Here is a 16,637-nt window from a genome sequence, read left to right as displayed (position 1 = left end):
ATAATAAATTTACTTTAAACTTTGAACTTTTGTGAAGGCCAACAGCTGACGACGGCAAAGACAAGATGGTGTGGGGACCCTGGAAGAGGTGGGCAGCAGACCAGTATCAGAGGATCTCTCCACACCCAATACTTTGATGCAATCAGGAAGAGAGGATACGTGCTGGTTTATTTCTTTAGGACTTTGAGGGGATATGTTATGTCACAAAAGACTCTAGCAAATTTCTAGCAAATACAAAAAGAATAAAAGAAATAATAATAATAACAACAAGGAATAACAGACATAAAACACAGACAACAGTCAGATGAAACTTCTAAGGATATATTTTCATCAACAAAATCTCTATGCGAGCATATGCAATTCTGATAAGAAGTACACACCAGTACACAAAATGAAAGCACAGCCCAGAAAAAAACGAAGAAATTATCGCAGTTGAAGGAAAAGTTAACCAATGGAAGAGCATGGAAATCCATAGAAGACATGCCAATGACATGAGCAGAGTGGATGTTGACAAGAAAGTGTCAAACGAATACGTGGCTCAGAGTTAGAAACCTCTTCCCAGAAACAGAAGGGTTCTTGTAGAACCAGGTAAAGGAAAGGTATGTCGCATCCAGAATTTTCCAGTTAGTGGACGATTTCCTTCCACGTCACTCCGATATATTGGAAAACTGTGTGCGAGGCAAGTTACAGCAGTGGTTTGCCATTGCCTTCTGCCGGGTGAGTTTTTTTTAAAGGTCACCAGCTCTTAACCCAGCACGGATGGACAGCGTGCTGGATGGTGCAGGCTGGATTCAAACTAGGGACCATCATCCAGTGCTGACGCCACTACGCCACCAGCCGGCCAACTAGAAACCACACCTTGCTATAAATACCAGCCCAATCCAGTTTCAGAGTCAGAGCCTTACAAATTATATTTCAACTGATCCATTATTACAGATAGGAAAATCCATAGCAACCAGCGGGATTTACCGGATAAACAAGCAAGAACAATTTACTGTATCGCCATTCCAAACACACACAACATACAGAAATCAATAAGTGAAGAGCACTAGTAATATGCTGAATTAAAATAGGGAAGTTGAAAGGCTATCAAACATGAACGGGTTATTCATTGTCCCAATGGTTATATCTACAACTGATAGCATCTCTAAGACACTACACAATAGCATTAAACATTAGGCCCACACAACAATATTTATGTAAATTTCCAGAAAGCCACAATTACAAACTCCTCTAGAATCGTCTGAAAGTTCCTAGCAATTGGGAAAAGTGTCTTCTTGGCTCTGCATGCCTGTACCTCAGATTTTAGCAGCTTGAGCTGAGAAAAATAAAAATACAACAACAATAATAATAATTAACAATTAATGTAGAGAATATGAGAGGAAGTGTTTTTGAAAGAGAGTCCACAGGCCGTGGGAACAGCTTAGTGATGGGTCGAGTGAAGTAAAGTGAAGTTATCCCCTCAGGTACCCCGGGGTGAGAGGGACTGAGCACACCCCCTCTCCATACTTCCCCTTTCCAGCCGACCGTTTTCTCTTTCCTCACTGTGGGCGAGTAACGGTCGCTGAACACTGCACTTCCCCTCTCCTTCCATGTGTCTTTTACTCAATGTTTCCATTGCCCAAAGCTGACAAAATGGCATTATCTTTCAGCCAATCGAAAGCTTGTTCTGGCCACCATTTGACCAGTGGGCACCGAACCGTCCCTGGGCTGACTCGATATAAAATGTGACCAAAGAGAATTCCTCAGCTCTGGTGGAGATTTGCGGTAGGTGAGCAACTTTTACTGCTCCCAGAAATCCAATTTGAGCAGTACCATTACCCAGGTAATTAAAGGGTGAGCATTTTTACAGAGTCTTTCACAACTGCAGATGGATGCTCAGCTGTAAGGGCCCAGTGTATGAGTGGAGTGACTGGGGAACTGTGGGGCTAATTTTGCAGAGAAGGAGGGAATTCTCCAGAGGAGAAATACTCGGTGACCAGGTCACGCAGACAGCAGCCCAGCCTCAGAATAGAGGGACGTCCCTTTAGATCAGAGATTTGGAGGGATTTCTTTAGCCAGATAGTGGTGAATCTGTGGAATTCATTGCCAAAGACGTCTAAGGAGGCCAAGTCATTGGTTATATTTAAAATGGAGGTTGATAAGTTCTTGATCAGTAAAGACCTCAAAAGGTTTCAGGGAGAGGGCAGGAGAATGGGGTTACGAAGGATAATAAACCAGCCATGATGGAATGACGGAGCAGACTTGTTCGTCCAAATGATCTAATTCTGTCCGTACGGTATGACTTACGGTCTTGTAGTCCCACGAAGGAACCAGCCGGCAGATGGTGAGGATCGTTCACTTTCTAAGCGGTATTGGGATCCTGGGACCTGTGTCTGAAGCCTGGAGCAGGATGCGTACATTCTGCCCCTCGTTCAGAGGGTTATGGATGGACAGGAGTATCTAGGAGTAGTAGGGAGGATGTGGCATGGACCACTTGGTCTGAAGGGCTGTTCCATTCAGTATTACTTCATTCCTCTACCTCAAGTAGATAACTTGGTCAGCATGGGCAAGCTGGGCCGAAGGGTCTATTCCAATATTGTACAACTATGACTGTCCTCTCTGTGAATCACAGCCCATCTCTGGATTCCTATAGGATGAAGTCCTGTTTCCTGCTGCTGTTCGCTACTCTCTGTACGATAAGTCCATGCACGAAGTCACAAGGTAAGACCTTCCACTGTCTGGATTAGAGTTGATGAACTACCAGGAAAGGCTGGACAAACTTGACTTGTTCTCCCTAGAGTCTCAGAATCTGAACGGAGATATGATAGAGGTTTGAAAAATTATCACAGTTATATATAGGCTAGATGGTCCGAATCTTTTCACCAGGGGAGAAATGTTAAACTGCAGAGGGCACGCTTTTTAGTTAGGGGAAAGGGGGAAAGATTAAAGACTTTTTTTTACAAATAGTGTGTAAGTGCCGAGAATGGGTAACTTGCCGTAGTAGTGGAAGCAGGCACGTCATCGTGGGCCGAAGGGTTTGTTACTGCCCTGTGTTCTACAGTTTATTAGAGGGAACAATTTGTAACATCTCCAGATTTGGAGAAGGCACGATGCAACAGGGAGTGCAGACATTGAGAGCTGTGAGATGCAGAGAGCTTTTCACTCTGTGTCTCAGACTGGGATACGTGTCCAGACATTCGGACGTTGTGACCTGCGACCGGTGGCCTGTCTATGTCATATCTAACGTGAGGCTTGTGTAGCAGAAAATGTAATCGCTGGAGTTCGGGCGACCCAGTCGACCACGGGCGCGCACTTTGCAGACGCGAGCAACGCCATCGATGGAAACAGGGACAGTCGGTTTCGGCACTCTTCCTGCAGCCGCACCAGACGGCAATCGCGCCCTTGGTGGAGAGTGGATCTGGAAAATCATTACCGCATTTACGTGGTCAGCATCACCAGCGCGAAGTCGAGGAGATGTGGTAGGCTCAACGGAGCCGAGATCCGGATCGGGGACTCGCTGGAGAACAACGGCAACAGCAACACCCTGTGAGTGAGAGACGAGTTGTCCCTCCATAGCCCGGCACTTCCTACATCCACAGCCTACTTGCACCACCCACCCATCACAACAGATCATATGTTTTCCCTCGAGTGAAGGAAGCTGGGAGTAAAATCATACAATATTGGGGCAGAATTAGGCCATTTGGCCCGTTGGGGATCTCCATCATTCCATCATGGCTGTTCTATTTCCCTCTCAACCCTACACTCCTACCTTCTCCCCGTAACCTTTGACACCCTGACTAATCCAGAACCTATCAACCTCGCCTCAAATATACTCAGGACATCGATGGCCATCTGTGTCAATGAATTTCAGAGATTCACTACACTCTGGTTAAAGAAATTCCTTCTTATCCTTGTTCTAAATGGATGTCTCTGCGTTCTGAGGCTGTGCCCTCTAGTTTTCGACTCCCCTAGTATAGGAAACATCCTCTCCACACCGATTTTATTTGGCCTTTCAATTTCCGTAACCTTATACTGGTATATACACTCACGAAGGGTGTAGTTAACTCAAATAGTCACAGTGGTTCTCACAGTGTAGGGGAGTGGGAAACCAAAGGGCACGTTTTTGAGGTGAGAGGGGAATGTTTTAAGGTTATCCAGGTGTTACCTTTTCACACAGAAGTGGAAGGAACTGCTGGAGAAAATGATGGGATTGTACAACAGGCCCCCTCATAGCCACCTGGACACTGAGGAACAAATATGTAATCAGATTAAAGAAAATACTTAAAAATAATAGGATTGTTGTCCTGGGGGATTTCAACTTCCCTAATATAAACTGGGACTTTCTTAGTGAAAGAGGTTTAGATGGGGTTGATTTTATTAAGTGTATCCAGGAAGGTTTCTTAAATCAATGTGCAGGGTCCAGTGAGAGAAGGTGGTGTTGGGTAATGAGCCTGGCCAAGTGACTGACTTTTCACTGGGTGAAGGGAGAATGTGAGTGAGGTACTTAATGAGTACTTTGCTTCAGCATTTTCAATGAAAAGGATGTGGAGGACCAGGAGATCAGTGCTGGGTGTATAAATATGTTAGGGCATTTAGAGGTCAAGAAGGAGGAAGTGTTGGGCCTCCTAACGACTTATCGTCCTTAGGGCCTGATAGGATTTACTGCAGGTTTTTGAAGGAGGAATGAGACGAGATTGCTGGGCCTTTGATCAGTATCTTTTTGTCCTCTCTAGCCATTGGCAAGGTCCCGAAGGACTGGTCAGTGGCTAAAGTTGTTCCTCTATTTAAGAAGGGAACATGGGGAAATCTGCAGTCTGGTGAGTCTCATGTCAGTTGTAGGGAAATTGCTGGAGAAAATTTCTTAGGGATAGGCTACATGAGCATTTGGAAACCCATGGTCTAGTTAGGGAGAGCCAGCTTGGGTTTCTGCGTGGCAGATTGGCCTTACCAATTTGTTTGAGTTTTTCGTCAAGGTGACGAGGCAGATTGATGAGGGTAGGCAGTGGACATCATCTATGTGGATTTTAGTAAAATGTTCGACAAAGTCCCTCATGGGAGGCAAACCAGAAGATTAAGATAAATCCCAATCCTTTAACCAACATATCAAATATCAGATAGTGACTGCCCAATAATAAAATCTAAAATTAGGCAATGCCAATCCACCTTCCTTCCTTGCCTTCTGTAAATATTTTTTACCTAATCTAGGATTTTTATTCTGCCATATATATGAGGAAATTTTTGAATCAACATTAGCAAAAAAAGATTTCGGAATAAAAATTGGTACCACTTGAAATATATATAAAAACCTGGGTAAAATAACCATCTTAATAGCATTAATCCGACCTATCAGAGATAAAGATACTGGTGACCATTTAGTAAACAAACATTTAATCTGATCGATTAGGGGTAAAAAATTAACCTTAAATAAGTCCTTATAGTTTTTTGTGATTTTAATCCCTAAATAAATAAAAGATTAGTTAATACATCATCTATATGTGCTAAACACTCATTAATACAGTTTAAGGTTGTGCATAGGGCTCATATGTCCAAGGATAAATTGGCTCATTTTTATTCCTATATAAATCCTATTTGTGACAGATGTCATTCTGAGATAGCGTCTTTAACTCATATGTTCTGGTCTTGTCCACTTTTGAAAAAATATTGGAAAGACATTTTTGATATTATTTCCATGGTATTGAACATTGATTTACAACCTTATCCTATTACTGCAATTTTTGGTTTACCAATGATGGACTCACTCCATTTATCCTCTTCTGCTTGTCGAATGATTGCATTTCTTACATTAATGGCTAGAAGATCTATTTTGTTGAATTGGAAAGAAATTAATCCTCCTACCGTATTTCATTGGTTTTCTCAAACTATGTTATGTTTAAATTCAGAAAAAATTAGAAGTGTTATATTTGATACTTCTATTAAATTTGAAAAGATATGGAGACCATTTATTCAATATTTTCATATGATGTAATATGACCCTGTTCCAAGCCTATTTGTTTTTCCAGTTTTGATTTTACATATGTTGAGAGGATCGGAGTTGACGACACTGATGATTTTGTATTTTTGTTAGATATTATAAACAGCCCTTTTTTTTCATTTTTTCTTTTTCCCTTTTTTCTTTTTTCATTTTTTTCTTATTAGTTATTAGATTGTTAGATTAGTTTTTTTGCATAATTTTTTTTTCTTTTTCTTTTTTCTGTTTTTTAAAAATATATATTATGATATACCTAGGTTTGCCTTGTTTATTGGTTACTTGTATCATCCATGATTTGGGAATACTCATTTATACTGTAACTATTGCTTATGTATTCTTTCATGTTCAGTTGAAAAATGTATGTTTGTAATCCCATTATCTATGTATCAATTTTATTATGTTAATATTAATAATAATAATAATAAAAAGATTGAAAAAGAAGATTAAGATACATGGGATCAGTGGAGAATTGGACATTTGGGTTCAGAACTGGCTTATGCATAGAAGACAGAGGGTAGTGGGTAAAGGGACTTACTCGAGCTGGAGGTCTGTACTTAGTGGAGTTCCACAGGGATCTGTGCTGGGACTCTGCTGTTGATGTATTTAAATGAGCTGGATGAATATGTAGTTGGGTGGGATAGTAAATTTGTGGATGATACAATGATTGGTGGACTTGTAGATGCTGTAGAAGACTGGCAAAGAATACAGCACAATATAAATTAGCTTCGGATATTGGCTGAGAATTGGCAGATGGAGTTTAATCCAATGGCAAATGGAGTTTAAATGAGAGGTGTTGCAGGGTGGCAGGGCAGGTGCAAGGAGACTGAACACTGTTAAGGGCAAAATCATTGTTGCTGAGCAGAAAGATCTTGGAATCCAAGTTCATATCTCATTGAAAGTGGCTGCTCAGGTGGATAAGGTGATTTAGAAGGCTTATGGAATGCTTGGTTTAATGAGTCGAGTCACTGAATGCAATGGTCAGGAGGTTGTTTTGCAACTTTATGAAGCTCTGGTTAGATCGCCTCTGCAGTAATGCGGACAGTTCTGATCACCCCACTGTTGAGGCTTTAGAGAGGGTGCAGAAGAGGTTTACCAGGATAAAACATAAAACATGGAAAAGCTACAGTACAATACAGGCCCTTCGGCCCACAAAGCTGTGCCGGACATGTCCTCTCTTAGAAATTACCACGGCCTACCCATAGCCCTTTATTTTTCCAAGCTCCATATACATATCCAGGAGTCTCTTAAAAGACCCTATTGTATCCGCCTCCACCACTGCCGGCAGCCAGGATGCTGCCTGGTTTAGAGGGGATATGCTATCTCGGGAGGCTGGAATTTGGTTTCTTTTCTCTGGAGTGTGGGAGGCTGCGGGGAGATCTGACAGAAGTTTACAAGATTATGAGAGACAGAAAGTATTTGTTTCCCAGGGTTGAATTGTCTAAAACCAGAGGGTGTGCTTTGAAGCAGAGAGGGGGTAGGTTCAAAGGGAATATGATGGGTAAGATTTTTTACTCAGGTTGGAATGCACTGTCTGGTATAGTGTTAGAGGCAGATACACAAGATGCTTTTAAGAGACCTTTGGATAGGCACCTGGACGTAAGGAAGATGGATGGATATGGACATGCTGTAAGCAGGAGGTTTCGTGTTTGGTGAGTTTGAGCTGGTTCAGCATAACATTGTGGGCCAAATCGCCTGTATCTCTGCTGTACTCTTCTATGTTCTATGAAGTGTTCGAGGTTAATACATATGCTGCATTTAAAAGATTCTCAGACGGGTACGCAGGCAAGGTTAGCATGATATGGGCCAAATGGAGACAAATAAGACTAGCTCCCGTGGGCAAAATTACTGGCATGGAGGAGTTGGGCCGAAGGGCCGGTTTCCGAACTGTGTGACGGCTTCAGAATCTCCCCATATGCAGATGTACCCTCGTGGGATTGTTCTTTCTAGAATGGAGAAGGTTGGGGTGGGGGGTTTGAACAGTACGGGGAGACGGACAGTCCAGTAGCTCAATTAAGGACTGAGCTGTGTAACTTATTGTTGGTGTTTGAAGTCTGCTAAGATTCAAGACCTCTTTTATCCTCTTATCAGTGTGCCAGATTCATCTAATGTCAATCTCTTTCTCCCCTCCCCTCTCTCCCTCCCTCTCTCCCATACTCTCTCCCCCTTCTCTCTCTTCCCCTCTATCTGTCCCTCTCTTTCTCTTTCCCACTTTCTCCCTCTCCATTTTCCCCATCCCCCGTATCTCAGATGTGCAAGGATTAACTCCATGCCCTCTGGACAGACTGTTAACTTTTACTGCGAACCCGCTGGTGTTCACGGTCGGTACATAAACATCTTCCTGCCGCGGTGTCGGAGTTCCCTCACTCTGTGTGAGGTGGAGGCTTTCGGGGTGCACGAACCCCATTGATCCAGCTCATGATGTGAGTACAGATCACCACAGCGCACACTGCTCACCCTCATTCTCATTGTAATAATCACTTCACTGTCCCTCACACCATCCCCTCGTCTCGCACCCAGCCTATAGCTCCTGCCAGCTCTCTTCCTGTCCATCCTCCCTCCCCTCCATTCTCCCCCTTGCAGGATCGAACCTGACTCTCTGTAGCTGGGAGCAGCCGTTCTGTCTGCTGAGTCACAAAATGCTTCTTAATTGTGGAGCCCTGCTGCGTTAGAGGCGGTCGGTCTCTTTTCATAGCCACCTTCCCCACAATCAGGGTCACAAACCCTACTCCTTTCCCCTCTTCCCTCGCCAACTCGAGTACCTTGTTTCCTATGTATCCCGAGCCAGTTGTCCCCATTTTGGACGTGTTGAGGACAGCGTGGTAACTGAGGAGACCCTGGTTCCATCGCGGTAACCAGAGGAATGACGGGTTTGGGTGGGGGAATGACTATAAGAACATAAGACATAGGAACAGGATTAGGCCATTCAGTCCATCAATATCACTCTGTCATTTCACCATGGCTGATCCCGGATCCCATTCAACCTCATACACCTGCCATTTCAGCACATCCCTTGATGCCCCGACCAATTACAAATCTATCAACTTCTGCTTTAAGCATACCCACCGACCTGCTCCCCACTGCAGTCTGTGGCAGAGCATTCCCCAGATTCACTACTCTTGGGCTAGAAAAATTCCTCCTTACTTCTCTTCTAAAATGTGACCCCTCAATTTTGAGGCTGTACCCTTTAGTTCTGGATACCCCACCAGAGGAAACATCCTCTCCATATTCAGCTTATCTGGTCCTTCCAACATTTGGTAAGTTTCAATGAGAACCCTATGCATTCTTCTAAATTCCAGTGAGTACAGGCCCAAAGCTGCCAAATGCCCCACTTATGTTAACTCCTTCATTCCCGGAATCACTCTCATGAACCTCCTCGGGACTCTCTCCGATGATAATACTGTACATCCTTTCTGAGAAAAAAGGCTCAAAACTGTTGCCAATACTCCAAGTGCAGCCTGACTAGTGTCTTATAAAGGCTCAACATTACCTCCTTGCTTTAATATTCTATTCCCCTAGAAATGAATGCTAACATTGCATTTGCCTTCTTTACCACAGGCTCAACCTGTACATTAACCTTCTGGGAGTCTTGCACGAGGACTCCTAAGTCCCTTTGCACCCTGATGTTCGAAATTAAATCCCAATTTAGATAATAGTCTGCAATGTTGTTCCTTTTACCAAAGTGCATGATCATACATTTCCCAACACTGTATTCCATCTGCCAATTTTCTACCCATTCTTCCAATTTGTCTATGTCCTGCTGCACTCATATTGCTTCCTCAGCAGTATCTGTCCCTCCACCTTTCATCGTATCACCCGCAAACATTGCCACAAAGTCATCATTACCAATATCCAAATCATTGACAAACAATGTGAAAAGCAGCAATCCCAATACTGACCCCTGAGGAACACCACTAGTCACTGACAGCCAACCAGAAAAGGCCCCTTTTATTCCCTCTCACTGCCTCCTGCCTGTCAGCCATTCCGCTATCTTTCCTGTAACGCCATAGGATTTTATCTTGTTAAGCAGCCTCATGTGAAGCACCTAATCAAATGCTTCTGAAAATCTAAGTAAACAACATCCACTGCCTCTCCTTTGTCCACTCTGGGTGTTCCTTCCTCAAAAAGTTCTAACAGAGTTGTTAGGCAAGATTTCCCTTCAAAGAAACTATGTTGATGTTGACTTATTTTACTGTTAGTCTCCAAGTACTCCGAAACTTCATCCCTAAAAATAGGATCCAATGCTTTTCCACCCTCTGAGGTCAGGCTAACTGGCCAATAATCTCCTTTCTTTTGCTTTTCTCTGTTCTTAAAGCATGGAATGACATTTCAGTCCTCTGGGACTACACCAGAATCAAGTCATTCTTGAACGATCATGACCAATGCATCCGTTATCTCTTCAGCAACATCATTCAGGATTCCGGGCTGTAGTTCATCTGGCCCAGATGATTTATCCACCTTAAGAGTTCTTTATTTGCCTGGCACTTTTTCTTTTATAATAGCAATGGCACCTACTCCTGCTCCTTGACACTCACAGACCTCTGGCATACAGCTAGTGTTTCCACAGTAAAGATTGAAACAAAATACTTATTAAGTTCATCTGCCATTTCTTTGTCCCCCATTATTACCTCACCAGCATCATTTTCCAGTGGTCCAATAACAACTCTCACCTCCCTTTTATTCTTTGTATAACTGAAAACTTATGGTATCCTATATATGATTCTATGTATGATTCCTCTATTGTTTTTTTAACTCTTGCAGTTTCTTAATTCCACCCACAGAAAATCAATATTCTCTTACCCTATGTCACCTCTTTCTAAGGATGTAATTCAATCTCTTACCGACAGAGCCACACCACCGGCCATGCCTTCCTGCCTATCCTTTTGATACAAGGTATGTCCTTTGCTGTTAAGCTCCCAACTATGGCTTTCTTTCAGCCACGACTCAGTGATGCCATCAATGTCATATTGACCAATCTGTAATTATGTCCACCTTATTCCAAATGCTATGGGCATTTAAATTCAGTCCTGCATTCTTCACCCCTTTGTATTTTGCCTCTGTGGTACAATTTAACTCTTTTCTCTGTCTAGAATTGTAACCAATCATTGGCTGGTACTTCCTTGCAAGGATGATGCTCTATAACCAAGTACCCATTGCGCTGCACCCAATGTAACAGGAACTTCTGATATTAACTGTGCTTCTCATTCTAGAATGATCTTGCGCTTCTGGCTTGTGCCACCGACCCAGATGGATCCTGCTTTGTGTCCTGGGACATTCCGGTCGAACCCCGCTTCAAGCAGCAGTCTTCAGGTTTGCCAACCGGGGATTGTGTAGCCCAGCCTAGAGTGAATGTTAGCGGTTGTTGGTGTGGGACTGGAGAGACCAGAAAAAACACGTCATGTAGGAATGGCCAGAAAGCGGGTATGGGCACACTCAACGCCTGAGCAGTGCGGGATAGAGGGAGCCTTGTCTGCCACTGCACTGCTTGCCCTGCAATGTTTCCTTGGGAAAGCCGTTGGACTGTCAAACCTCCGGTCCGTCCAGGCCGGGATTGCTCCAAGACCTTCGAGGCCTTTGATGTCCAGTGTTCGGATCACCTCATGCAGCCTGTACCAGTCCTCCCTCATTCTGAGCATGTGCATAATCCCCTATCTATGCAACCTCTGTCTAAATAAAACAGCGAAACTGTTTCTGCAAACCCTGTCTCAAGCTCTTCTCTCCGTGTACACCAATCATGAAACGTTAACCAACCAGTGCAGTGGGTGGTGGGCGACAGAGATGGTGGATCGGCCTCTGTTGTAGGGAGGTTATCCTTCATCCAGTCCAGTATATTCCATGACTATCATTGTGATGGGGAGAGAATTCAAAATGCAGAGATTCAAAGGAACTTGGGAGTCCTTGTGCAGGATACCCTAAAGGTGAACCTCCAGGTTGAGTCAGTTGTGAAGAAGGCGAATACAGGACCAGGTGGTTCTCTCTCTCTCTCTCTCTCTCTCTCACACACACACACACACACACACACACACACACACACACACACACACACACACACACACACACACACACACACACACACACACACACACACACACACACACACACACACACACACACACACACACACACACACACACACCATATTGAGAGAAAGACCAACACATTCAAGATTCAAGGTTGAAGATTCAAAAACTTTATTGTCATTCTAACCGTACATCAGCTCTGCAGGGCAGAATGAGACAGCATTTCCCAGGGGCAAGAGCAATCTTATGCAGAGAATACCAAGGGGCCAGATTACATATTACAGGATCCATATTACAGGATCTTGCAGCAGTTTAACTCAATCCGATTACTTACAGATTGAGTTGCACCATCAAATCATTCACAGTGGGGAGGAACAATTGATCTCCATCCTGGCACTTATCCTTTCAAGCAGAACAAATCCTAAGCCAGCCCCTACACTTCTTACCCTAAAGGATAAATCATAAATAAACTAACAAAGTATCATCCCATCATAAAAATTGCCCTTATATATGAAACATGCTGAATATATAAAACAACTAGAATATTAACTTGCAAAGAAAGCAGGTCATAGTGCAATAAAGGGGAAACCTTCGACCAAATTTACCTCAAGGCTGAAGAAAATCTGCCAAATGGAGCTCAGTAGTAAAAATAGAACAGAAGACATTGAATACTTTCACTATACCCATATTAACATATTTTGGCACTATATATCAGGCTAAAGCGGATCTGAAAAATTTACAAAGAAAATTAAGAACTTCAATAGCAAATTTTAGAAAAGTTTATGCATACTATGTCTGTCTGTCTGAGGCCCTCCATTGGTCAGAAGTGACTATGGATGTTGCATCCTAGCTGTCTAGATACACAAGCCTGTGCAGTACGATATGGAGAGCAACCTGATGCCCATGTAGCTAGCTTCTCCGCTCCATGCATCTGATGAACCCAGCAGCATCACAGGAGTTGCCAGTCAGCATTGAACTCAATGAAGGACTACCTTAGGGAATCCAGCTCCAGATATTTCCCTGGGGGTTTACTCCCAAAGCCTTCCCCATGTGTGGGTATAGCTGCAAGGCAGCAGAGGTTTGAGATCAGAGCTTTCCTTCTCCTAGGTGAGCTGACAACCATGGCTGAGACCTATCTGCTCAAAGTGACTGGTTTTAAAACACCAGTAACCTGCCTTTGCCCCTTCTCCTGTAAGTAGAAATGGCACCACCATGCTTCATAGGTAAGCCACGCGTGAAGGCCAGGAGCTGGATTTGGTTGTCAGAGGCTATTTGAAGCACTCACCATTGGGAACATTTAGTAGGTAGTGGGAACTTGCCCCATTACCACCTCCGGCTATAACAACCTTAAGGAATTATAAGGTTGACATTCCTATGATCTGAGCAGACGACCATGTCAACAAAGAATAGTCAAATGCCTGGCTCAGAGTTGAAGACCTTTTCCCAGAACTCAAAAGCAATACAGGATCAGATGGTTAGCATAAAAATATCAAACAGTTCAAAATAATAGACTAACAAATTCAAGACGATAAATTCAGAGATTGCAAACATAACATAAATATTCCTACAACTTATCGAATCCTGCAGCCTTTAACTCAATCTGATTGCTTACACAGGCACAAACAATTGGGATATGTCATACACAGAACCTTGTTTTAAAATACACACGCACGCACGCGCACACACACACACACACACACACACACACACACACACACACACACACACACACACACACACACACACACACACACACACACACACACACACACACACACACACACACACACACACACACACACACACACACACACACACACCCCGACAATAAGTCCAATCACAAGCAAGACATAATCTGCAGATGTTGGTGTGTTGCTGTTTATAAGTACAAGCCTGATCCAGTTTTAGAATAGCAGTTCTACAAATTATATTACGAACATTCATTATTACAGATGGGACAATCCAAACGAACTGTCCATATAAAATACCACAGGATAATAAAAACAAGAACAACTTAGTTAACAGATATAGTCACACATACACATAACAAACAGAATGCAGTAAGAGAAAAATACGAGTTAATTGCTGAAATAAGACTATAGGACCATAAGATTTAGGAGCAGAAATAGGCCATTTGGCCCAGTGGGTTGGCTCCGCCATTTCATCAGGGCTGATTCAATTTTCTTCTCAGCCCCAATCTTCTGCCTTCACCCCACATGCCGTCATGCCCTGGTGAATCAAAAATCTATCAGACTCTGTCTTGAATAACCATATAACAATTACAGCACGGAAACAGGCCATCTCGGCCCTTCTAGTCCATGCCAAACGTTTACTCTCACCTAATCCCACTGACCCGCACTCAGCCCATAACCCTCCATTCCTTTCCTGTCCATATACCTATCCAATTTTACTTTAAATGACAATACCGAACCTGCCTCTACCACTTCTACAGGAAGCTCATTCCACACAGCCACCACTCTCTGAGTAAAGATATTCCCCCTCATGTTACCCTTTAACTTTTACCCCCTAACTCTCAACTCATGTCCTCTTGTTTGAATCTCCCCTACTCTCAGTGGAAAAAGCCTATCCACGTCAACTCTATCTATCCTCCTCATTATTTTTAATACCTCTATCAAGTCCCCCCTCAACCTTCTACGCTCCAAAGAATAAAGACCTAACTTGTTCAACCTTTCCCTGTAACTTAGGTGCTGAAACCCAGGTAACATTCTAGTAAACCTTCTCTGTACTCTCTCTATTTTGTTGACATCTTTCCTATAATTCGGTGACCAGAAATGTACACAATACTCCAAATTCGGCCTTACCAATGCCTTGTACAATTTTAACATTACATCCCAACTCCTATACTCAATGCTCTGATTTATAAAGGCCAGCATACCAAAAGCTTTCTTCACCACCCTATCCACATGAGATTCCACCTTCAGGGAACTATGCTCCATTATTCCTAGATCACTCTGTTCTACTGCCTTCTTCAATGCCTTACCATTTACCATGTATGTCCTATTTTGATTATTCCTATCAAAATGTAGCACCTCACAGTTAACAGCATTAAACTCCATCTGCCATCATTCAGCCCACTCTTCTAACTGGCCCAAATCTCTCTGCAAGCTTTGAAAACCTACTTCATTATGCACAACACCACCTACCTTAGTCTTCCAGTTAGGAAGTCGAGGCTCCAATTGCAGAGGAAGGTACAGAGGTCTAGGTTCTGCAACTTCTCAATCAGGATTGTGGGAGTAATGGTATTAAATGCTGAGCTGTAGTCGATGAACAGCATCCTGACGTCGGGGTTTGTGTTGTCCAGGTGGTCTAAAGCCGTGTGAAGAGCCATTGAGATTGCATCTGCTGTTGACCTGTTGTGGCGATAGGCAAATTGCAATGGGTCCAGGTCCTTGCTGAGGCAGGAGTTCAGTTTGCAATTGTTGAGGGAAAATATGAATTCAAAATTGTGACAAAAAAGTTTGTGAACCCGGTAGAATTTTCACTGTTTCTGCATAAAGCCTTGTAGCCAAGATGGCGGCACGACGCAGCTTGCAGCGGCCACTCCAGAGCTGATATCTGTTATTTGTTAAGCGGGGTGTCATGCGCAATCCTAATCTGATGAAAAACAGATGTGGGAGCACAGAGGAATATCTGGAAATCTCCAGGAAGGCCCTCTTCATTGCTGCTGCTGTGAGGTCTGGGTCTCTGCTGGGAAGAACAGACCCCCAGTCCTCGGGGTCGCGTTGCCAGTGGCTGTTGGTGGGGGTGTCTTAATACGCTCGGCAGAGGATGGTGCTCAGAGAAGCTGTGCCAGAGTGGATGGTCAGAGGCTCGGAGGTTCGACGGACTCGGAGTCCGCTGTGGTCAGGGCGCTTTTCTCTGTGTGCTGTGTCTGCGAGGCTGGGTTCGATGGAGCTTTCATTGTGTGCTGCGTCTGCGAGGCTGAGTTGTGCGGCACCGTGGAAGTCCATAGCGGGGGTATTCCCTTCTGCCGCCTGCATGGGATGACAAGTCTATCGGGACCCTGAGGACTTGTGGAAACTGTGTGGTGGTTTCTTTCAAACTTATAGTTTTTTAACATCTTTGGACTATTTTTACTGTGCCCATGGTCTATTTTTAAAAAAATCAATTATGCTATTGTTTGCGCTGTTGTAACTATATATTGTAACTATGTGGTTTTGTGCAGGTCTTGTAGCTTTAGTTTTTGGTCTTATTTTGTCTGGTGGGTTTGGAGCTCCTTTCCGGGTACGTGCTAGACGGTAGCACGATATTAATATGCAGCAGCCTCTCCAGACTCTGGATTGGGGATTGCCAAACGTTATGTGGATTTTCTGGTGTAGTCTGTTTTGTCATGTGCTTTTGTGATATCATTCTGGAGGAACGTTGTCTCATTTTTTAACTGCATTGCATTTGTGGTTTCTAAATGACAATAAACTGAAACTGAACTGAACTAAATATGACCTAAAATGTAATCAGATCTTCAGGAAAGTCCTAAAACTAGAAAAACAGAACCCAGTTAAAGCCAGCAACCATTGATCAATCTTGCTCATCGGCTTGGAGGAATTTTAGGTCATTCCTCCTTACAAAACTTCTTTATTTCTGTGATTTTTGTGGGCTTCCTTAAGTGACCTGCTTGCTTCTGGTCCTTT

At 43.4% G+C, this 16,637-nt stretch overlaps 1 protein-coding gene across 13 annotated transcripts; it reads left to right on the top strand.

Moving 5' to 3' along the window:
* Positions 1 to 1,543: 1,543 nt before the first annotated feature.
* LOC140732484 (fucolectin-like) lies at positions 1,544 to 11,666 on the top strand. 13 transcript variants are annotated; one of them, XM_073055205.1, is made up of 5 exons: positions 1,551 to 1,767; positions 2,636 to 2,703; positions 3,243 to 3,528; positions 8,219 to 8,391; positions 11,179 to 11,314. In XM_073055205.1, exons 2-4 carry the CDS (start codon positions 2,637 to 2,639, stop codon positions 8,376 to 8,378), a joined length of 513 nt encoding a protein of 170 aa, XP_072911306.1. In that variant the 5' UTR covers positions 1,551 to 1,767; position 2,636; the 3' UTR covers positions 8,379 to 8,391; positions 11,179 to 11,314. The 13 variants fall into 13 exon arrangements, with proteins under 13 accessions (XP_072911314.1, XP_072911306.1, XP_072911305.1 ...); XM_073055204.1 differs by having other exon boundaries at positions 1,551 to 1,771; XM_073055201.1 differs by having other exon boundaries at positions 1,551 to 1,825; positions 2,615 to 2,703.
* The last annotated feature ends 4,971 nt before the right edge of the window (positions 11,667 to 16,637 follow it).

Source organism: Hemitrygon akajei, chromosome 8 (assembly GCF_048418815.1).
Source record: "Hemitrygon akajei chromosome 8, sHemAka1.3, whole genome shotgun sequence".
NCBI lineage: Eukaryota > Metazoa > Chordata > Chondrichthyes > Myliobatiformes > Dasyatidae > Hemitrygon > Hemitrygon akajei.
The sequence above is the reverse complement of the archived record's forward strand: the minus strand, read 5'-3'. Positions and strand labels throughout refer to the sequence as shown.